The 24123-nt window shown below is 40.7% G+C and overlaps 1 protein-coding gene across 4 annotated transcripts in view; it reads left to right on the top strand.

The window, feature by feature from the left end:
* Positions 1 to 2569: 2569 nt before the first annotated feature.
* The window catches only part of p4ha2 (procollagen-proline, 2-oxoglutarate 4-dioxygenase (proline 4-hydroxylase), alpha polypeptide 2), a 34913-nt gene continuing 13359 nt past the window's right edge, over positions 2570 to 24123 (top strand). For 2 of the 4 annotated variants that reach the window (XM_033647482.2, XM_033647464.2), the window contains exons 1-7: positions 2723 to 2897; positions 12857 to 12947; positions 17032 to 17128; positions 17280 to 17431; positions 19780 to 19917; positions 21001 to 21240; positions 23006 to 23202. In XM_033647482.2, coding sequence (XP_033503373.1) covers positions 2811 to 2897; positions 12857 to 12947; positions 17032 to 17128; positions 17280 to 17431; positions 19780 to 19917; positions 21001 to 21240; positions 23006 to 23202 — 1002 coding nt within the window. In that variant the 5' untranslated portion in view covers positions 2723 to 2810. The other 2 variants (XM_033647489.2, XM_033647474.2) reach the window with 2 other exon arrangements.

The following is a 24123-nucleotide window of genomic DNA, read 5'->3' as shown; positions in this document are numbered from 1 at the left end:
GAATTGATATTTATCAATTATCTTGTGTTAGCCCACAGTGACACCTGCTGGTCAAACTCCATACCAAATGTGCAGAAGATTTTCATGTACATCTATTACTTACATTGCTCATTAGAAAAGGGTTAAACCTTATGAGCCTACATTATATGATAGTAGAATTTATTTATGATATTTTAAAAGATTACAATGTATAATGTGTAAAATTGTGCATTAATTGGCTTATAATGAAATAAATCTAACAATAAAAAATTCTACCTGAACACAATGACACTTCTTTAAGAAAACTGTTTAACTACAGAGTTCTTTCCCCCAATATTATCTGCTACAATATACTAATTATCTCACAAATGATGCATGTGTATACTGCAATCACAAGGAGGATTTCATCAGAAGTGCCTCAGCCTGCCACATGTGTAACAGCATGTTGCTCTAGCAAAGCAAATGCATCCGGTCCCCTTACAGTCCTACTAGTTTTAATCACAGTGTCTTCAATCTGATTTGGTGTTAATAAAGTCCCATTTTACCCACTGGTCCTAACTGCACATAATGCAGGAGCATCAGAGACATAGTGGGACAGTACAGAAACAGAAAGTTCAGGAACAGGAGATAATTGAAGTGCCATGTTCCAAGTTTTTTATTTTCCAGATGGTGCTCAGAACATCCAAAGAACAAGCCCTGCAAACCCAGATCCAAACTGTAAACGTGACGGAGTGCATGGATTACATTACCGTAAATATCCTATAAAATCGAATTGTAGAGGTCAAAATGCTCTTGAACGTACTCCATTGATGACAAAAAAATTCTGCAAGACTCTTTATATATGATTAATAATCATATATGACATTTAGAGGCTGAAAAAATGAAGGTCAACAGCAAAAGTATTTTATCACTATGACCTACTATGACTTTGTCAGTCCATCACTGATACATAAATACACTGCTCGAAAAATTAAGGGAACACTTAGTGGTTGCAGTGTAACACCAAGTCATTTAAACTTCAGGGATATCAATCTGTCTATTTAGGAAGCAAAAGTGACTGTGAATGAGTTTCAGCTGCTTTGGTGCAAATGAAAGTGACAACAGCTGCAATGGAGAGGCAAAACAAGACAACTCCCACAAAGGGAAAGGTTTTACATGTGGTGGCCACAGTCAATTGCTCTCTCCTGATCCTTTCTGACTGATTCTTCTCGAGTTTTGTGTTCTGCTAGTGTCCTTGTCACTACTGGAAGCATGAGGTGGCACCTGCAGCCCAATCAGAAATCCTCAGAGTGATTGTCAGACTTTACGCCAGTGCAGTGGGCCCTGTTCCTGCTGGTGCAGGACAGTGCCCGGCCTCATGTGGCCAGAGTGTGTAGGCATTTCCTGAATGATGAAGGCATTGATGCCACTGACTGGCCCTCTCATTGCCCTGACCTATCAAATTGAGCTTGTATGATAGTAAAAACCAGTCCCTTACTTAAATACAATAAAAACACTTGTTGCCTATATTTCAGAGAAAATATTTTCCTTTTTTATAACTCCACCATTTCTCTGACAGCTTTAGTTACTGGCAGTTTTGCCGGCTCTGAGTTTACATACAAAACAAATTAAATCAAACATGCATTTTTATGAACTGAACTGCTCGACAGTATATAGCTCAAATTAGTGCCACCTCAACCAGGTAAGACAATAAAATGATCCGAAAATATGATGATGTATATGACATAGCCCTGAAAGGGGCAAGTGCGCATACCTCGAAACTTCAGTTAAAAGCCTAGTCCCAATTAAATGCCCAGTTCCTTTTACTAGCCCGGTGTGGCTACACATTTTGACAAATAAACGCTCATCTCAATTAGACGCCTGGTCTGGTTGCCAAGCAGTTCATTTTTTTATACCTCAAATTATGTGTCCATTCCTCGATTACCCTGTAAGTTATTCATATTCCTTTAGTCTGTAAGGGTTCTCTGATCAAAGGAATCAAAAGGGTTTTTCATAAAAAATAATCTAAGTTGTGAGTATTGTTTTAACAGTATAAAGTGGTGGTGCTCCTTGAGTCTGTCGGAGCTGGATCAAATGAATGATTCATAATTCATACATTATTTGCAGCCTAATTTTTATACAATATTCATGCTGTTTTGAATAAATAGTTGATTATATTTCTTTATGTCTTTGCTGAGCAATACTTTTGTGTGAAAGGAATTAAAGGCCTGCCGCAGTGATTTAAGCAAATAATAGCCCGGGTTATTAATTTAAGTTTTACAGTAATTGCTTTTGCTGATAGGCCCATTTTAATTGGCATCATTTTGCATCCAATACTGCAGTGCTTTTGCTTAATTAAAATTCTGAATGCAGGACTTTCACTTTGGACTTTTCAGGACTTTATTTTGGGGATTTCTAAAGGATAACTTACTTTCTCTACAAACTGGTAAAGCATTTTAATTCTTAACACGATACAGCACAAATCTAATGGACCTAAGCTACCACTCGTCACTGTAGAAATAGGTTTTGCCATTTTTCTCTGAGAAGAAGATGAATGTTCAACCTAAAGCACAGAAGAATGTCACTGCGCGTCTATCCGCAGTATTACAGTGAGCCCTCCCGGAGGTTCTGTACGTGGCAGCGTCGACAGCCCCTCTCTGTCCTATTCATAACCCCCGGGGTGCCAAGTGAGATTGCCTCCACATACCAAAGTGTGACGTTACTCTTGGAGACATAAGAAAATAAAGGTAAGATAGCGTTAAATGTCGCGTCTAACCAGCCACAGAGCTCCTGTTCACATCACTGGAAGGGGGCTGACTCACTGAGCTCGCGTGCGTACCGAACATGTTGGGATGGTTGTCAATAACTGGGTCCAACAGGTTTCTTTGAAGGGGAACGTGATAGGCTACCAGACACCTAGAGCTTGTGGCACCGAGAAGGTAAAGTAACAAGTAAAAGCTTGTTATTTGTGAGGTGTGCTCCGACATGTTTGTTACATTGTGAGTCTCCGCGGTGCAGACGGGTTACAATGTTTCGTACTGGGGAGAAAGCGGAGAAAGTTTTGAAACTTTGCGCGAACTTTCTGGAAGAGCATCTCGGACGGTGCTGCTGGCATGACAGTGTTTATAACTCACATTATTTGAGGCAGAAGGTGACAGTAGGTGTTGATGTGTTTGCGCAGTAAATCTCTGCACATGTAGTCCCACAGCTCGGGCTGCACGGACATTAACGGGACCAGAAAGAGCGAAAGAAAGTGTTGGGAATTTCTAGAAACAACTGTGTGACGTCACCGGGACGGCTACTGTCCAGCTGGAGATGATGAGCAGACTGGAGGTCTGCAAGGCAAGGCTTGGGGCAAAGTGCTTTCCCGACAATGCTGGTGCTGCTCAATTTTACCTTACTTTAATACATTTTTTTTTTTATTAAATTCTATTAAAGAAATAGTCCCAATAAAGAGTGTGTAATAGTAGTGTCTGTGGATCATTCAGAGTAATGGGAACACTGTCTTTGGAAAGAGATGTGTCTGTAAAGTAGGGTTTGTAGTTTTACAAAAAGCTCCTAAAGGTTGGCTTTGTCTGCCTTTGGCAAATACCACAAAATCACTGCACACAGTCCTAGAATAAAGGCTTGTATTGTATGCATACCATGGATGATGTCCTGCAGTGATTTATATGTACTACAATGGCAATAATTGGATGCAGCAGCCATTGGATAGGGTACAAATGGAGGGCAACAAATGGAGAGATGTCATAAATCTGTCAGCAGTAATTGGGCTGTAAGGCAGGTGACATGCCCTTTCAAGAGCGTGATGTCCTGCTAGATGCAGCTGAAACGAGAGATCTGCTTTATTAAGTTACGTGAGTCTCTGTCTGATGACCTCTGGGGCTTTTTTTCCTTAAGTAAGCTGCAGCCAGTGTCCAAGTCTAGTTGTGTCTTTTGTTATCATAAATATTGAAGCAAGGCTTATCTAAATGTGTGGGTGATTTATACTTAATACAACAGTAGTGTATTTTTTGTTAAACATTATTTGTGTGAGCCTTCAGTGTTTACATACCAGCGAAAGCTTTTTGGAAGTGGATGGTGTGTTTGCATACGTTTGCACAGAGAATAAAGTGTGTGGATGTAAACTAATGCTTGCAACTTTCAGCCTGTCTGCCTCATAATGTTAATACATGGCTTAAAATGAGTCACACTGTGTAAACAGCGAGCCTGTGGTATGAATGAGCTCTGCTGCCAGGTATAAATGAACGTGTCTGCAACCCAGCAACCTGGTAATAGATTACCAGTGCTGTCACAGTCTAGTTGCCACGTTGGGATGTTTAGTCACATACAGGGGTACAGGAGGAAGTGGTTTTCCCTCACAGCCAAAAAGGTTTATTCTATTTTTAGTTGTAGCATGGCTGCAGGTTTTTTTCAGCTTTCATTGCATCTGAAACAAATTTGCTCTAAAGTTGACCACATACGCTCAGCAGTAATCTCGGACTTGCGCTTGTAAAACTTTTTAACCCTTTGCTATATCTAGAGATGTTCTGCACTGTCCTCCCTCATAGTGTATAACACTGCATTCATTTGACAGACGCTGTCCGTTTGTCCACAGCGAAACTAGATGTTTTCTAGTTCACAGGTTAGCTAAAGTGTGCTGGAAGTGCTCACTTCCCTTTTTTCAGAGCAGGGAGAGATTACAATGTCAGTGTCAGTACACTTTGTATTGTTAACTGGCTGTATGAAGTTGTGAAATTGCTAGAAACCTAGAAATGATGTTCATTCAGCCCTTGTGATGTTTAGTGGAAGTGAAAGTTAAATTAAGTTTTTGTGCCCTTCGTTTGACTCTGCCTAAGCAGATACCGGCCATTCAGGAAATCTGCTGTAGGGCCCCATGAAATCCATTGTAATTTCTTCCTGATTCTGTTTTATTTTTTCCACATTCTGCATTTTCCGATTAATTTTTTCTGAATTCTTTTTTAAGATTGAAGCACATTTTGTCATTAGAAAGAGTGTCTAATCATGTGGTGGATGAATAAAGTATCAAGAGTTTAATAAGAAAATATTTAGATTAATTAACATGTTTTATACTTCCTGTGAATATAATCCAATTAATCATTTTCACATAATTGAATTTACGCGGGGTTAACACCTTAGTCACCGTAGTCATATGTGTATCCTGGGCAGTTTCAATGCACTTACGGGTCAGGATATGGGCGCACTTTAACCTAAGCAACAGCCGGTTTGACCACAGTCAGCTAGCCACAGCTAGCCGGATGCAGAAACATCAGACACTGCCTCTTGACGACTCTAGATGCACAAGAGGACTGGATTTGATCCAGCCTGGCTGACCAAGAGAAAGACTGTGGTCGAGCTAGACGTCTCTTGCATCTCTGCAGTCAAACTAGCCGGCGCTGAAGTTGGAAACAACACAGGCAGAGCAGAGCAAAACCTCTGCAACAACTGATCCAGTGTCCCTCCGGTGTCAGCGGCCCTGCCGGTGTGTGGAGAAGCTAAGCCCCGCCCTCTGTGAAACACCAATACAGAGAACAGAAGCAGTGTGTCCATAAATGATACTAAATATCAAATCATAATACTCATTTTTGAACAATAATTCTCATTTAGCTTTGGTTTAGAAGGGCTACAGTGTTGACCTTTGTGGGTTGAGACACACCTATGATAGCAATATTACTTAATGAATTTATGAAGAAAGTGAAAGCTTACCTGTACTTGAGCAGTATTCCCACCTTATTGGAAACCAGGAGGTGAGACAGGAGCCCTTTGAATATAGCCGACTCCTTTTTCAAATCTGACAGAATCGCCAAAAAGTCAGGGACACATCTTTAAATGCCCAACATTTTCATAAAAAAATACATTTTAAAACAAAGATAAATGTAGAAGTACACGTTGACGCCAATGTTCGCACTCTTAATTTTAGGTTTTGAAGGCTTTTAACACATTTTGTAATTGGTTGAAGTTGTGAATTCTTGTCTGGGACAAGGCTGTTTTCTGGCACAGGTTAAGTTTAAAAAGTAAAGGCAGATCAAAATATTTTATAAATCATATTTATTTCATATGAATAAATCCTGCAAAAGTAATGTTTCACCCCAGAAATGGAATTAGAGTGTTGATAAGTTAAAGTAATAAGGATGTTTTTGGCAGGACAACATGTGTCCCAGTTCTGAAAAATGGATGAAATAATCATAAAAGAATTCACAGTTCTATTAGCAAAGCCAAAGATCCTTCATATCACATTATCTCTAACAGATTTATGATGAGTACAGTCTAACTGAGGATGATCTATTCTTTTTAAACTGAAATGCACAAAGCAACAGCAATGATAAGGTTCAAGTTTGAGTTTGAAATTGTTTTGTCTTTGCTGGTGAAGCGAGTTAAATCTCCCTTACTCTGACAGGCAGTGATTGTCTGAGCATGTTCACAGCCTGTGGATACTGTGTGCATGCACGTATGGGGCATGTTATGTAACATGCATGTATCACTCTGTACATGTGTGTTACTGTAGCATGACTGCGTGCCCAAGTTTATGCCTGTACGTGAGGGGTGCATGGCAGTCCTGCTCGCTGATGAACATCAGTCAGACAAATACCTGTTTAGCATCAAACATTCATGGTTTATCTCAGTGCACCACTTACAGGCGTCACAGTGTGGATAGCGTTGGCACAGCATCTTATCTATCCTATGAAAACTTCTGTTCTCTGGCATGCAGCTCCCATTCTTCAGTAACATAGATGACTGTGTGTTCCTACTAGTCTTATCAAAATGCTGGAATTTGGTCTTTGCTGCCAAAATGTAATGTCGAAAAAATGTGAACTGCCACGACTCCTCATGCAAGAAAAGTCACCACACAGGGTTTTTCCACACCTTTTGTTGTAATGTTTGCAAAAAGGCACACGGGTCAGTTTGAAAGTCTGGCTTTGTCAGCTCTGTGAGTTCCATAATTTGCTCTGGGAAACACTTTTAGTTGCTCAGGTCAGCATGTCAGCTGTTTGAATTGAATTTTGCACCAAGGTTTGTCGCCCCCTCAGTAGCAAGCTTGCAGTTCAATCTATTCTCATTCTTTTCTTTTGTCATATGCGTCAGCTCCTTCTTTGTCCTAATCTACTTCACAGTAAATACATTCTGTAAATATGACTCTGAAATGCAAGTTTAGTTTGCAGGACACGTTTCCCACAGTTTGAAGGCTTTAGAAAATCTGAAACAGGTCTTTTGCAACAATATTGAACTATTTGCTTCTGTTGTCTTGACAACGCTCTCTTACTCACATCAGCCCCAAAACTTTTTGGCTTTGCTCTTGTTTGAATTTGTTATGAAATAATATTGTTAGACCCCTCTGGAAAAAAAGGCAGCGGAGGATCAGTTTTTATATATTTAATCAGTTTTCAGATCTCTTGACCCATGTTCTAATCTGCTTTCCCTCAAAACGGAAAAAGAGTATTTTAATAACTTCCACAACTGGCACTTGTGTGATTCAAGACAGCTGTTGCTTGTACCAGCCAGGTTTTTCTCTGAGGATTTGTAAGAGAACAAGCAGAAAAGAAGAAGAGGAAACTACACATGTTGGAAATTTAACTGACTGAGTAATTGTTTGAGTTTAAGATACCCCTGCCCCCCGTTGCAGACCTTGGATCCTGCCTGCTTTGCCAGAGAATCTGTTACTGTGGTTTCTTATCTCTCATCTGGAGCCACACCTCCATGAAGAGCAGAAGTCTGGAGAAACTCAAATCCACTTGTGGGATGGAAGTTCTTATTGGTTGCACCTAAATTTTAATAATAGTTGCTGACCCCCAGTGTTTCTTTTTCTGTCTTTTTGAGGAACAGGTTTGTGTTGCAGGTTTATGTAATACATAGAACACAGATCTGCATCGCAACAAGACATGGCACGCTCATAGGTTCATGTTCAAAATACAACTGTCTGGTCCTGTCCTCTCGTGACCTGTCACATTATACCTTGTCCTGTTCTCAGTATTCTTGCCTACATTTGCCAGAAATGCCAGGCGGGGGTCAGGAGTCGGGAACATGGGGTAGTAAATGTAACAGGCCTCTTTCCAGGAATGTGGCATGGGTGCTACAGCCTGCAACAACAGGCAAGACTGTTTGGGCTGAGCAATCGCACAGGCCGTAAATTATAGGCCAAGAGATTTGGTCCTTTCATTTGTAGTCAAGGACTGTGGTAATGGTTATCTGGGCCGCCCCTCATTAAGTAAACTAGAAGCACACATTGGTAATGCGCTGGAAGCTAAATAACTCTAGTAAGACTATGTTTCCATGCGATTTAAAAGTTATTTATGAAGCTTTACAGTTACTGACAGGAAGGTGGAGAAAGTCTCCCTTATGAGTGATTAATATCGCAGTTTTACAACCCCTAATACACTAAAATTATATGTGTATGGTGGGTTTTTGTGTTCAGTTCTGGCACAGTCAACACATTTAAGCATCTGGCTAGTTGATCTTGGTATCGTGATGCAGGAAAAACTAAATTAAATGCATGAAAAGCATAATTTGCATACAGATGAAGGCCTAAAATAGTGCTATTGCAGCCCAGATAATTTAGGCAATGCTTTTGGCACCGATGTTCGTCTGCTTTCATGGTCCAGCACCATCCATTCGTCATGTGCACCCAAGCCAACTGACCACAAGGATCATGCATGCATAACCAATATGTGTTTAGTCCTTTCAATAATCAGGTTAGGTGGTGGAAAGTTATTCAATATGCATTGCAAAGGAGCTAGTTCCACTCTGTAGCTGTATTTTTTGTGGTAAATTCAGTGTAATTTGCAAGGATTTTGACAAGCAGGCAAATCCATCTCTCATCCCACAGGCTCACAGGAATTTTTATCCCTTGAAACTCCTCAGATCAGTGCTGAGCTCTGTAAATTAGCGTTTAGTTTTCTCATACCAAATAAACGTAACAAGTTACAAGAGGTATTTAAACTAGACAGGAATGTGTTGTTAGGTCATTTCAAGTGTGTGCGAGATGACAGTGTTCCTGCTTTGGTTAATTGACATGATTCTCTAAATTTTACTGTTTTTATTGTTGTTATTATTGTTGTTATATATCTGTTGTTATGTAACTCAATTGTCTTTTTACTGTTTTTTATTGCTGTAATTCTTGCTACTAATTTGTTTTTATGGACTTTTTTCATCTGTATTGCGATTGCTCTCATATATTTATATCCTTCTAGCCCACTGAATGTGAACTCAGGTCACTGCAGTAAAAGAGCTTCCTGCTCAGTCAATTTCCCCTGAATAAACAATGGTTTGATTGATAGTTCTCTATATAAAAGGATTATCTTTAACATAATCAGTCAAAAGAAGCTTAAATCCATTTGGTATCTTCAAGGAGGCTTGATTTATTTTGATGTAGTGTTCTTTATTTCCACATCCGTGGAATATGTAAGCATTTCTGTCCTTTCATTCCCCAAATGTTGGCAACTCCCAACAAGTTAGGACAGCTCTGCTGCTCTCCTTCAACATGCAGGAGACAGAACGACTTGTCTATGTTGAGAAAACTGATGAAATGCTTTTTCTACTGAGCCAAAAAGTAACACTAAAAATGTGTTGCTCTGACAGTTTTGGTTCGGTCCTATTCTGAAGTTTTGATATACAGACACTGACCCATATACTTACACCCAATGTGGTACATTCCAGCAAAATAACTATAATTGCAAATGCTGGGTTAAAGAAAGCGAAGGAGTTATGTTAACGTCAAGTCCTTTCTGTTCACCAAAATCATTTTTAACAGTTTGTTGATCAAAAAGTTCTTTGCCTTTATCTGTTCCATCTTCAGCAGTTAATAAAAACACAATCTTAGCTCAGGACTCTCATCAGTTTATTTTGAGGCACACAGGACTGAAACTTGAAAGTCAAATCAGAATTTACAGTAACTTGTTGATTGTTTAAAGCCATTTCACAGCCCTTCACCAATACCACATACCATTGGTTAGAACCACATAGCCTGGATGTCTTGAGATTTGTCTCATTAGGAGGATCCATTCATCACAAATAAGCCAAATTCCACCTTCCACCATGTTTGTTTCACAAAGGACTTTACAAAGGATCCATTAAACACTGATTGTGCATTAAACGTTTTTCCTTTTAAGTGTGTGAACTGACATCTTGTCCAGGAAATATATTGTAGTCATAGCACTTCCTCACTGACATGAAGCTCTCTAGTGTCTTTAGGCGCAAGGCTTTAACTTTATTTCTGCTTAATGCATTACTTCTGTCATGGTTTATTTTGGCAACAATAAAAAGCTGACTTGTATTTTGTCAGCAGGTGTCATGTAAGTGAAATGATTTCTTTTTCACCTGGAGCAGATTCCTCTCTAAGTTAATACTGCCATAACAGTTAAGGTGCCACTTTTCTGCCTCAGATCTGTTGTCTCTCGAAGCCTTTGATAAAATAGTGGTGCAGACAGAAGTGTGTCTGTGTGTCTGTATGTGTGCGTGTATGTTGGCTGACATTTTGAAGTATGAATGTAAGTGTATGTGCAGGTTTTACACACACAATACTAAACAGTCATCACCGATAAGTGATGTGGTAAAGTAGAATTAGACTAAATCCAAGAAGTGAAAGTGCAGCAGTGTCACTTTTCCCCTAAGATCGCAAACAAAGCTGGTTTCAGCGCTGGACTGTGAACAGACACTTTCTGCCGGGTGACACCCCATTGTTAAGTCCTGCTTTTTCAGAGTCAGCTCTGTGGTTGGCTCTAAAGTTGCTTGAAAGTTCACACAGCTCATGTTGCCTCTGGCTCCCAGACGTCGCTGCTGTATTTTTTAAATGTTACTGAAGGGAAGTGTGGCAACCCTGACAAGTAAATCATAATAAACCATGAAACAATAGGCTTTACACAGCTGGAAAAATTGGAACTGTGTGCTTAATAACAACAATCTAACTTAATGTTTGGTGTTTATTTGCTTGTGTTTTTTCACTACCTGCCCAGCATCAAATAGCAGGTCGACACGGTCAGTGACTAGCTAAAGACAGGCTAAAGAGCCAGATATTCCTAGGAGCAGGGCTGGGCGATATGACCAAAATCTCATCACGATATAGGTCATTTCATATCCCGATAACGATACATATCACGATATAGCACATTTGAATCCAATGATAAAAAGTTGCCCCCCCAACACCTCCCCACCGCTTAAATGTGCCTCTCTGTGTGCTTTTACGTAGCATGCAGGAGTTCCGGATTCAGAGGTGTGACGGGGATCAGACTGATGAGAGCCTTAAACTCTGCCATGAGGGAGTACAAAAACATTACTAGGACGAGGCGAGGACATTTCTCCTTGTTTGATAATGAGTCAGGCAACCAGCTCATTTTAAAGAAGACGAGAGAAAAAGAGAGAGAGTGAGCAGCTGTGGTCGAGCAAGCTAGAGAGTGAGTGCTGGTAGCGAGAAAGCTGATGAATCAGATCAATAAAACGTTATTTTCTGATTGTTTCACAGCGGTTATGTTCTAAAGCACAAACACACCCACACACCTCCGCTCAACACTGAGGCTGTACTCCGCACCATCTAATTTGGTCTGAATATTGTCGCCGTCTCTCTGCGGGGCTGAGCCCTCAGTGTGTGCAGCGCAGCAGAGACAGACAGTGGAGTTATATAAACCCGTTATGTTACTTTAAGTGCCGTAAAAGCTTTGCGAATTAAAAAGCCAAGAAGAGTAATTTATCAGTGAGATCTGTGCAAAAGATGGACAGACTCCAAATGACAAAAAATATTGCCGTAAAAAGTAATTTGCGTCACAACGATATAAACGATAGAGCAAAATATGAAACGATAGACATTTTTCTCTCGTCACACGATATATATCGTCATAGAGCACAGCCCTACCTTGGAGCTAGTAAAGACCAAAGACAGAACTAAAAGAAGAGTAAATATTGAAGTAACGTACGGGAAATGGCCAGAAACACGTCTCTGATTGAATGATAATCTTGTACCCTAACTACTTGATGTGTAAATGAGTAACTATTTGCTAACATGTTTGCTAGTTCAACATAAAAAGTGACATGTCAATACTGTGTTCACATCTTGCTTCTGCTGCCCCCATGTGGCCAAAAAATGTACTATGTACTAATCTATAAATTTCAGTTCATCTTGCGAAGGATATAACCTGTTGTACTAAATTTGAGGTTGCCATTTTGAAAGCATGTTACCCGTGAGTTTCCACAGTGCAAGCTCTGGTTTATATTTCCATCACAAAGGACACTGGGCTTTATTTCATCATGGCCTTATGAACATTTTTCATTAGGCATCCGGTGGTCATGACGTGCTGAACACCAGAGTAAAAAAAATAAAAAGGAAACTTTCTTACCTTACATGAACCAGATGTTTGGACATTGTACTTTGTGATTTTACATTTTGTCTGTGAGGTGAACATTACATGTATTCCATTCATTTTGTAGATACTGAATGTTTTATTGGAAAGAAACACTTTTTCCCACTGGCCTTCCTTATTCTTTCCTAATGAGCAGTGGGAACAGAGGCTGTTATGACAGCATGCCTCCCAGCAGGATAAGTGACTCATTTATAGAAGACATAATGGAAACTTTGAATATTGTTAGATCATTGTCTAATTTAGTTTGGAAACACACCATCATTGCACTAACTGTTAACTCACGGTAATACAAACTTCACATTTATTTGTATGTGTGGTTTAAGAATCAGAATGGCACTATGTAATGGAAATGTAGTTTGTCGGTTTTTGGTGGCCATTATGAAAGCAAAGCACTGGGAATTATGGATGTACGGAATAAAGCTTGTGTGGAATGGTGGTAGAGAATAGGCAGACAGGAGAGTGTAAAAAACTGTTTTGCTATACAGGCGTGACATGAAAATGAGATAAGATGGTGTGAATTTATTGTGACGTAATGTGATTGTGTGTCCCTGCAGGTCATCGAAGAAGACAGAATGATGTCTTTAATCCTTGTGGCTCTGCTCTGCTGCTGCTGGACAACACAAGCAGAGATCTTCACTTCCATAAGTAGGTTTAAAGAGCTATGTGAACTTTTTTGTCTTGTGTTTTTTGTTCTATTAAAATTAACAGTAGGTCTCCTCAGCTTTCATTTGGTCCATTGTAAAACTTTCTTGACTCACATTAGAGGCAGAAGCACTGCGAAGCATGCCAGTTTCCTGTGGAGCGCTGCCCACTACCTTTCGGTGCCCACTATCTCAGCTGGCGATTTCCAGCAATAGTTTCAGCTTCTGGTCTATTTTCTCTGTAAGCTACAAGTGAATCTGGTATGAAAACACACTGATAATCTATAAGGAACAATATAAAGGATATGTTATATACAGAGGTTGCGCTAGACTTTTTCGTCGCTGGTCATTTTGACCGACATGGTCGTAAAAATCCGGTCATAATCTATTTTTACCGGTCATTTTAATTTTCGTTTTTAAATGATAATAAAGATATTCAAAGACATTTAGTTTTAATTCATTCGTTTTTAATAAATCCAACAAGCAAGTTATAAAGTGTGCATTAATAAGGACATGAACGAAAAGATGAACAGACATCCACACACCGCAGTGCTTCAGTTCGGCGTCTGGTCTACGCGCGAGCCGTGAGCGCTTCTGTCAAGCTGGATAGAGCGGATCGTACCAAACAGGAAGTCGGACACAGAAAAGACGAGAGAATCCCGCCAATTTTCAAAATAAAATAACAGCATGCACTGAGGAATGTGAGGGAATACCATGTTTATAATTTAAAATAACACAACAGTGCATAACCGAACACATTTTTCAATACCCTAATCACTTGATTTTAATTTTGTGTCACCTTGCCTACAGACTACATAAATAAAATGGTCAGAACAATATGCCCTATTCATTCAGTGTTAATCCAACACGCTCAATACATGGACATGCAATGACAAATTGTCATTAACTTATTACGTTATAAAAAAACGATTAAAATATGGACTTACCCATGTTTAAAATGACCTGTTGAAGTGAAAAACAAGTACTGACGGGAACAGACGAGTGGAGTCGATGTTTAACCATCGCGGAAAGCGCAGGAGAAATGCGCTGCCTGTGTGGACAGTCAAGCGCCTGCGAGTATACTCGCAGGACTTCTGCGGCACTAACGCATCTGGTGTGTCCAGGCCGTTATGTCAACAACGCTACATGAAGCAGATGAATGACTTTTTCTCTGCAGTGTGAAAACGGCAGCCACTTAAACCACTGACTGTGCACTCCGCCGCCAAGTGGGCAGGGGTGGTAATTGCAACCAGTCAAATGACCAACGGCCTTCAGATTTTCCAGTCACCTAACCCTAACCCTACCCCTAACCACACATATCAACACAAAACTGCTTTGCTAGCTCAATCATGTTGTAACTAAGATATCCATTGGAAAAAATATTTTTTTCACGGGCCATTTAGTGAGTTTTTTTTAGATGGCGGCGGAAGCTATGTGAAGGCGCTAACCCTCGTCTGCTAAGTTTTAAAAATGCCGGCTATTTTGTTGCTTTCTGTTGTCGTCACATCCCTCCTTGAGTATATCCAATCAGCACCAAGTAATCCCCAAGCCCCAGCCGGGAGTCTTTCGGGGCCGTTCTGAGTACCTACCCCGAGGCAGGGACTTGTTTAGCCCCTGTAAAAGTTCCAGTGTGAACCTGCCATCAATTTGCCACAAAACCCCCTTTGATACATTCTTTTTTTTATACATTACTGAAATATTTAATTATTCCTATGTGTATTCAACCCCAAATGTTCCCTGTTCCCTTCCCTCTTTTTTGTGATTGGAATTATTTATGATCCATTAATGGAGAACACTGATGAGACTTAGATAAACTGTTTACCTCACTTTAAGTCAGTGCCTCAGGGTGTAAACTTAATGCTATTTTGGGAAATAATATTATGATATATTACTGATTTGTTATACTCATATTACAAACCTTGCACCTTGGGCCACAATAACACAAAAGTCTTTTAGCATGGCAGTATAGCTCTATCCCTCACACTCCTTGAAGCTGCCCTGTGGAATTTTATTGTAAACAAACAGAAGTTATATTTACATTCAGTGTTACTCTGTAAAACTCATTATGTGTATCCTTGAAAAGACTTAAAAGTGTTTTCTTCCTCATAAACACTGATATTGTATTTTACACCGATCAGCCAAAACATTAAAACCACTGACAGGTGAAGTGAATAATATCAATTATTTCATGACAATGCAATGTTCCGCTGGGAAACCATTGGTCCTTGCATTCATGTGAATGCCCCTTTACACACTCCACCCATGTAAAAAAAAAGTATGTAAAAAGTACCCCCGATGACAGGAGCCCGCCAGCAAGGCAGTGCACCATGCCACACTGTAAAAAAATGCTCAGGAATGGCCTAAGGAACATGACAAAAAGCTTAAGGCATCAATCTAGCTTTCAAATTCCCCAGATCCCAACCTGATCAAGCATCTGTGCAACAAACGGGTGCCCCAGAGCTTCTTTGTCCGGGCAGTAATAGGCCAGAGCCACATCCAATCTGTGGTGAGGTCTCTGACCTGTCAAGGCATGGAGACAGGACCTCTGGGGGTGTCCAGTGTAGACTGGCACCAGATCCGTTGAGTCCTGTGGGTTATAAGGAAAGGTACCAGCATGCCCAACGGATGTTGGATTGGGATCTGGGAAATCTGGAGGCCAGGTTCACGCCTTGAGCTTAGTCACGCCTGCCGAGCCATTCCTGAGCAGTTTTTGTGGTGTGGCATGGTGCATTGTCCTGCTTGGGGGGGGGGGCACACTGCCTTTGGGGAGTGCCGTGTCCAATAGGGGGGGTGTACTTGGTCCGTAATGGTGTTTGGGTGGGTGAAGTGGCATCCACCCAAGGTTATACAAGCCACCCAAGGACCCAACGTTCCTCAGAGGAGCATTGCACTGTGACAAAACAATTAATTCAATTCACCTGCCAGTGGTTTTAATGTTTTTGCTGATGGATGTAAATTCAGCATTGTTTACAGCCATGCTTATGCAGTCTTCCTTCCTGGCTTTACCTGCACATTTCACATTTCTTGGTGCATTACTGCCACCTTCAGGTCAGTGGAAGGGTGTTACACCATTGGCAGGACTGTGTATCGCATCACCCACATGATTATTCGTCTTTGTGCCGGTGAACAGGACAACACTCATGAATAAAACTGCTCCATAATAATAGGATACCTTTAGCTAGGCTTTATCATAGTCATAATTAGGTGATCTAAGCTTGTTTTGCTCTCAATAGGAGCATCAGCTGAATGCCACATGTAGGAAAGAACAGAGTTTTGAGCTCAGGAATGCATGTGTTTAATTTGCAATGAAAAATGTGTTAGATGGAGGAAGTGGCAAAGAGGCCACTTAAGTCTCTCTTTAGGCCCCCTGAATAACTTTATGAGAAATTACTGTGGTCCAGCAGTTCCTTAAATAGAATTTATAAACAAAACAAAAGTTTTGTGTTGTGTACAGAGCTCAAACACAGTCACAGTATGCATCGCATCACTCAGCAGGAGTTATAAAGTCACAGCGAAATTCACCTTGATTGACTGCACTTGGCTGGTCACTTATGCTGTTTGCATACAGAAACAAGGAAAGTGTTTCAGTTGTTCTTCTTCCCTGGCGACCCCTGTGAATTAATCATGGCCCAGCGTTTCCATGGGATTAGGATGCACGCTGCACTCCAGCTATTCACCCAAAAGCTCATGGATGAATGCACTGCAGTAGTTTGCCAAGTAATTCTATACAATCAAAGCCCCACTGTTTGTGGCTGAGGGGGACTTATTTTTATCTCGGTGTAAGTCTGAGGCAAACAGTGCGACCAGAAATACACTTAATTGGTGTGTAAAGCAAATGACAGCAGACATAGAAGTTTTAGTTGGATTGTTAGTCGTAGCAACTCTTACATTACAGGAGGGTGGGAGAAAATAGTGCTTTATTGAGGTTTAAATTAGAAATAAAAAACATTTGACTAGCAAATAATAAATACATTTTTGACACTAAGGAAATTAAGAGGTGACACATCTTTTAAGTGAGGAAGGGTGATGCTGATTTCATCTTCAAGTGACACCTCTCGCTCATCTTTAGTATCTCTCTCTCTCTGCAGGCCAGATGACGGACCTGATCTACACAGAAAAAGAGTTGGTCCAGTCTCTGAGGGAATACATAAAAGCAGAGGAGTCCAAGCTTGCTACTGTCAAAAGGTACATTTGAACTCTGTGACTTTTCCATGTGACTTTTTATTTTGCATGATAGGTCAGTATGAGGTGATAGATTTTGTAGAATGCATGCAGTGTGCTATAATGTGTGTATTGGTATAATTGGAGCTTTTACAGTCGTCCGTCTGTCTCTTAGCTGGGCCAACAAACTCGATGCTCTGACCAGAGTGTCCACCTCTGACCCAGAGGGCTACCTGGCCCACCCAGTAAACGCCTACAAACTGATGAAGAGACTCAACACAGAGTGGTCTGAACTGGAGACACTGGTGCTCCAGAATCCCTCTGACGGTAAGAAAAGGAAGACGGGAGGGAGGAGGAGTGGAACTGGATAAGTGTGGTGTGATTTTGCTTTGCTTGGATCATTGATCTATCCATTTTGTGAGCAAGCTCCATTCAGATAGGGTAGTAAAAAAAGGTTTGTCTGGCTATACTGGCGTAAAATTGACTTTCAGAGTTTCCTGGAGTGTGTGCTTTTGGGCCACATGCAGCTAGGGGCCTGATTGTCTGATTCAGAGTATGCAGACATTTGCTGTGGTAACAAGCACAGACCGTGTGTGTGTCCGAGAAATCTTTTTTTCCCTCTGCATTAATTAGTGATACATCTGGTACTGACTGCAAATTTACTCAAGCTGAAACAAATTAAACCAAATCAGATATGTCTTTGCATCAGTTTATGCTGCCTCGGCCAAATCTGCATCTGTTCAATCTTGCCTGTGACGTCTAAATTATTCTTCGCATCGTATAATGCATCTGAAAGGCAACATTCAGCACTTTCTCTATGGGGTTTCTTTCAGCATGAGCAGAGAGCAAGCAGCAAATAAGAAAACTCGGAGCGGATGTGAGCAGAGTGATTACAGCTCTGACTGTAGTGTGGAAATTTTTGCTGAGCTGCTCCGCTCAAACACTCTGCTCCCCAAATGAACAGAGGCTGTCATTTTTTAGCTACAGCTGTTCCTCATCTGCATATTTTGGCCATGTTCTCCCTCTGTGTTTGTGTCTGTGTGTGTTTGTTTGGACCTGAAATTCTGTGTGTGTGTGAGGCATATAGCAAGAATATTAGTCATGTGTCATACAAGTAAATCTGTCTACGTGGCAATGAGACACAGAGAGAAAGAAGGCGAGTAGAGTGACTGGATATAAACCTAATAAACACAAGTAGTTAGAGGACAAACATTATTTTGATTTAGTTTAATGTTTGTACTTTTCTTAACCTTCATATTAGCTGTAGTTCTACTTTTTTATTATACATTAGCTAATGGACCTTTGCCAATCGCACATAATATGTAGTATAGACCCATTTATCTAGATCGCAGGTGTCTTCACTCGTACAAAACTGCACATACAAATCATAGAAAATATTTCATTATCATGTTGCATCAGCCCTCAGGAGTTTCTTTTATGATTTACCAGAATGTACTCAGCAGTAGATGGTCATATCTGATATGATGAGATGAAATAAGAGGAATATGGAGGACCATACATGATAATATTTATTCAGTACATAGCACTTCTGAGTAGTCATCACTAGCTACACACAAGACTCTGAATTAAATGTAAATGATTGGAAAAGGCTGAATGAGAAGGATGATACTGGTTACTCAGACGCCTCGGACAAGGCTCTGATTGTTTACAGAAAGTCAGGAAAGTTTGAACAGACCATGCCAAAATATTGGGAACAGCCCATTGGTCCGACATCCCATTGTTCCGACCATATCAAACCCATTGTTCCGAAGTCCGTTCCGAAATCATCATGATGCCCTGTGGTTTAGGTCTGGTTAGATTTAGGCACAAAAACACTTGGTTAGGGTCAGGAAAAGATCATGGTGTGGGTTAAAATGAAAAAGAAAGTGACAAACACATAAGCCGTGAGCCTGCTTCGCCTCAAGCCTTTCCCAGCTGACCCAGAGCCGGTCGCAGCGCACCATCAAGGTAGAAATAAGCCGTTGAGCACCGCGGACAGGCGGACTAATGGGATGTCGGACCAATGGGCTGTCGGACCAATGACATGGACCCGAAATATCAGCGATATTGTTACTTGGACATACGCCCATTGGAAGTTGCAGTTTTATCATTTAATGCATTTAAAACTCGTACTCGTACTCATACTCGTCGTCCTCCGCTTATCCGGGTCCAGGTCGCGGGGGCAGCAGCCTCAGCAAAGAAGCCCAGACAGTCCTCTCCCCAGCCACCTCCGTCAGCTTTTCTGAGGGAACCCTGAGGTGTTCCCAGGCCAGCTGGGTGATGTAATCCCTCCAGCGTGTCCTGGGGCGGCCCTGAGGTCTCCTCCTGGTTGGACATGCCCGAAACACCTCCCAAGGGAGGCGTCCGGAAGGCATCCTTACCAGATGCCCGAACCACCTCAACTGGCCCCTCCCGATGTGGAGGAGCAGCGGCTCTACTCCAAGTTCCTCCCAGATTTCCGAGCTCCTCATTTAAAACTGATAAATTAAAATCAATGCCATATGTGTTTCACTGTAATGTAAGCACAATGTGACTTTTATGTATTATCTCTAAAAGGTTATAATACTGTAAATAGTTTTAGATTGGTAAGTTATTGCAACATTGTCATCTTTGCGTTAATTTGGTGAGCCAGTAATTGACTTTCCCAGGCTAACTATTTCTCACTCTCTCTCCAGGGTTCATTTCCAACATGTCCATACACAGGCAGTTCTTCCCAGATGAAGAGGATGAGACCGGAGCAGCCAGGGCGTTGATGCGTCTTCAGGACACGTACCAACTGGATTCTGAGGCCTTCTCCAAAGGAAAGCTGCCAGGTAGCCGAGGAGTGAACATGAATATATTAAGAGGGAGAGAGCAGTGTGTTCGTTTAGGGAAGAAAGAGAGGAAGACAAACTGAGACCACCCCTAGTGATTTCTAACTGATGTGTTTGTGCATGTTTATACTACTCTCTTTGTGAAAAGCAGTTTGAGTTTTTTTGTGAAATTAGGTCATGTTCAGTCATCACTTCTTCAAGGGTTTGGGCTTAAATTTAGTTATTGTTAAGGTGGGGTAGAAGTAAGGTAATTATAATGAATACTTTGGCTCTGAGTTATGATTGGGTTAATGATAACTTTGTATGTGGTTTTGAAACAAATGACGCAGTTACAGTTGCAGCATACGCAGACACATGTTGAATCCTTTCCCTCAAGTTCAGCTTTATTTGTTAATACAACACTTCATCACAGATCTAAGGACCCAGACCTAGCAGCATGCACTGCTGTCTTCACCATGGCTGTGTCTTATACTACTACTAGGAGTTGCCAAAATCAGAACACACATATAACCTTTAAAATTATAACTGATCATAAATGGCTACATGAAATGCACTAGAAGCATAGTTGCTTGGTTTTAACTCCCATTTCAGTGGCATTCTAGACACAATTTGGACACACCACAGGAATGAGAAGATGTGTGCTGTTGCATACTTCTGCAGGTATGTGTCTGTGTTAAGTTAATGAGGCAGAAGCCTGTTTTTGTATGTGCTAGTTGGCTGTGCCTTTTATGCTGAGCAAGTAACCACTAACCACAGTTGACAGACTCTGCAGATCTCAACCTGCCCACCAATAAACAACATAAAACCAATGATAAATGTCTAAAATGTGACAATTATCACATTTTGGATGATGCTCATTCTACGGTACATCATGAAAAAACAGTAGCTGCCAAGTCTAGTGAGACGTAAAATATCACAAATGAAAAAAGGCCCCACACATTTGGTCTTTACACAAGATCCACCAATGATAAATAAATAAAATGTGAATGTAACATAAATATGTCATGAAAAGAGCAGGATTTTTGGTAGGTAAAATCACAGCACAATATGGTCATTATTTAAATTGATGTGATCTTGTCCCAGGTATTCACTCCAATGCCATACTGACAGTGGACGACTGCTTCGACATGGGAAAGACGGCCTATAATGATGCGGACTATTACCATGCTGTGCTGTGGCTGCAGCAGGCCCTGAAGCAGCTGGATGGTGGCGAGGAAACTGAGGTTTCCAAGGCAGACATTTTGGACTACCTCAGCTACTCAGTTTACCAAATGGGAGACCTACCTCGTGCCATTGAGCTGACACGCCGTCTAGTGGCTATTGGTAAGGTAACACACAGAAGTGTACAGAAAAAAAGATGTATATGCTTAAATCAGAGTGATATGTATACACATTACACAAACTCTCTCATTCATTTACGTCAGGCTTTGCTGCAACCATAAACGCGGGGTAAATGGGTTCATGGTCTTTAAGAAATCTAAAATAGCACTTGTATATAAGGAGCACTGTTGGATTTTTCAGTTGCCTCCCATAACACGTCCAGACACAAGTTAGCTGACCAACAGAGCCACAGCCCTCTACTGTGGGGTAATTGATAGGTTGTCTTGTTGCTGTTTCACCTATCACTACAGTCCACCCTCCCCTCTCACTGTAGTGAGCTCTGTGCTTGCCAGAGCAGCAGGGTGTTGTCTATCCAAAGTAAGAGCCTGTGGTCTGTAACTGTTATTTTAGTCTCTGCATCAAGGGCGTTGATGACAGCTGCAGGCCATCACTTAAGATGTGTGGTATGCTTGTTTACATGTCAAGTGAAATGGATTGAGGTAGAGCAGATGTAGCAGACTTAGACCTACTCTATGCCATTAAGTGTTACAAAGATAACAAAAAGAACAAATAAAACAGCCCATACACACATAAAAAAGGAAAACGGAAGCAGTAAAGGGTGTAGAGAAGCAATGTCTATTCCACCGTAAGCAAATGAAATCTAAGTGTAAATGAAAGAAAAGGAAGAGTAGTGAGCATAGAAAGAATCACTTTAATTCTGTTCTCACAGGGGAGACGTTATACAGTAAATTGCATTTGTTTAAAAGAGCCACAAAAGTAGTAGTGCAAAAAATAGCAACAAAGAACATACAAAGTCAGTACAAACACATTAATGGGACAGTTCAGTGCACAGTAAAACAGCAAGGCTAGGTAATGCAAGTAAATGTATGAAATGCAGGAAAAAAAGATCATTGTTACATCCAGCGCCAGTTAAATCCATTAATCAAAACAGGTCTTTTGCAGGTCTCCTTTAGTGGGAAACTGTTTATACTGGGCATCTGTCAGGATTACATTTGTGTCACTAAATCAGTGCACTACATCACTGTTGGAAAAGAGCATAAATACTAATTTATGTTGTTTATTGAATCCCTGTCTCAGCAGTCTGACTCCATGTTTAGGAGTTTAGACAACAGTACCTCCAACAAACTGTACAAATGCACGTTTTCCCCTTGCAAAAATAACCTAAATTAAGTTCATTCTTTGGATACACTTTGTTTACAGTGTGGTATGACGTGTCTGTAATTTTGGTACATGAGACAGCTTTGTTCCTACATGAGAATCTCCAGGAGGCACAATACGATGCTGTTAATCCCTCTGCTCACTGAGGATGCAGTGTATTTCCTCAAAACTCCACAAGGGGGTGCTCTCTTTCTACTCCTCACTATGTACTTGCTTCAGTAAATCAAACACTAACCAAAGGAAATGAGAGAGACACCAAGGATTAGCTGTGCATGAAGTAGTACCGTGATTTACTGAAGCAGACATAGCAATGCCACACCTTAAAATACTTCAGTACAAGCTAAAGTTCTGCATTTAAAGTGTTATTCAAATAAAAGTATTGAAGTAGTAGCAACAAAATTTACTTAAAAATATGAGTACTCATTATGCAGTATGTGTTGGTTGGTAATTTTAACTTCTTCATACACTGTTGGGTAGTTTACTCTATATGAATGCATTATATGTTAATATGTTATTATATGTAACTATAGAGTTTTAGTGAGTAGAAGTATAGACCCTATCATGTACATTTTTCTTCTTGTGCTGACAGACCCCAGCCACCAGAGGGCAGGAGGAAACCTGCGTTATTTTGAGCGGCTGCTGTCCAAGCAGCTCAATGAGCTGAAGCAGGAGTACGAGCCTGCCTCTGAAGAGCCCATCCAGCTGGGAACCTACCGCAGACCTAAAGACCATCTCCCAGAGAGGGAAGCCTATGAGGCTCTCTGCAGAGGAGAGGGAATCCAAATGGTGAGACATGGAGAGAAAAATATAGGCATATTGGGACGTAGGCAGTTTGTAATTTAAAGTAATGTAAAGGCCTGTAGCAGACAGAGATCTTTACTTTCATATCTTAAATGTTAAAGGGGATAGATATAGGATTCATACTTCCCGGCCAGTAGGTGTCGCACTCACACTCGCCCGCTCTCGCTCCACTCTTCAATTCTACAGGTTGCCACATAACCAAATCAAAATATTGACATATTTTGAGCCCGTAAAAATTTCTGAAACAATTATTTCTCCACTGTAATTATTTTTTTCAGGAAAATATAGACTTTAATTCTACACCTTTCTAGACGTTCTGTGGATGTATTATTTTTGAAAAAAAATTGGTGAAACAGCTATACATATGACCTTTAACTTCTTGTTAAATTAATAAGTACCTGATAGTTTGAACCTCTGCAGTAAGTGAAAGTTTACTGTCATAACAAAAAGATTTGGGTCTAAATTAATTTAAACTGGGCAGATAGACACACACAAAACACACCTTGCTTTACCTACTACTACTTACCTACTACTTTGGGATGTAAATCACTAGTTTCATCACAATAAGACATTATATTGATTCTTTGGACAACGATAGTTTATTTGCCGATGTTACAACACGAAAAAAACCTGCTCAGCGCTGTCTCATAGGAATGCTTGCCGACAGGAGAATGTGTGACAGGGAGGTCGCGTTTGAAAACTGGTGATTAACAGCTGACATTTGAACATCGTAATCATGATGTGAAACACATCCTAGCGCACATTTAATGCAATGCAAATTCTTATTTTAATGTAAATTCAATGGTGCGTATTTGACCATTTCTTCTATGAAATTTTAGGGGAAGTTCAGCCTCCCTTGTTGTCTCAGAGCAAACGCCCCTGGTGTAAACTGTGTCAAGAAAACTA

Source organism: Epinephelus lanceolatus, chromosome 11 (assembly GCF_041903045.1).
Source record: "Epinephelus lanceolatus isolate andai-2023 chromosome 11, ASM4190304v1, whole genome shotgun sequence".
NCBI classification, from domain to species: domain Eukaryota; kingdom Metazoa; phylum Chordata; class Actinopteri; order Perciformes; family Serranidae; genus Epinephelus; species Epinephelus lanceolatus.
This window is presented reverse-complemented; position numbering and strand designations above follow the sequence as displayed.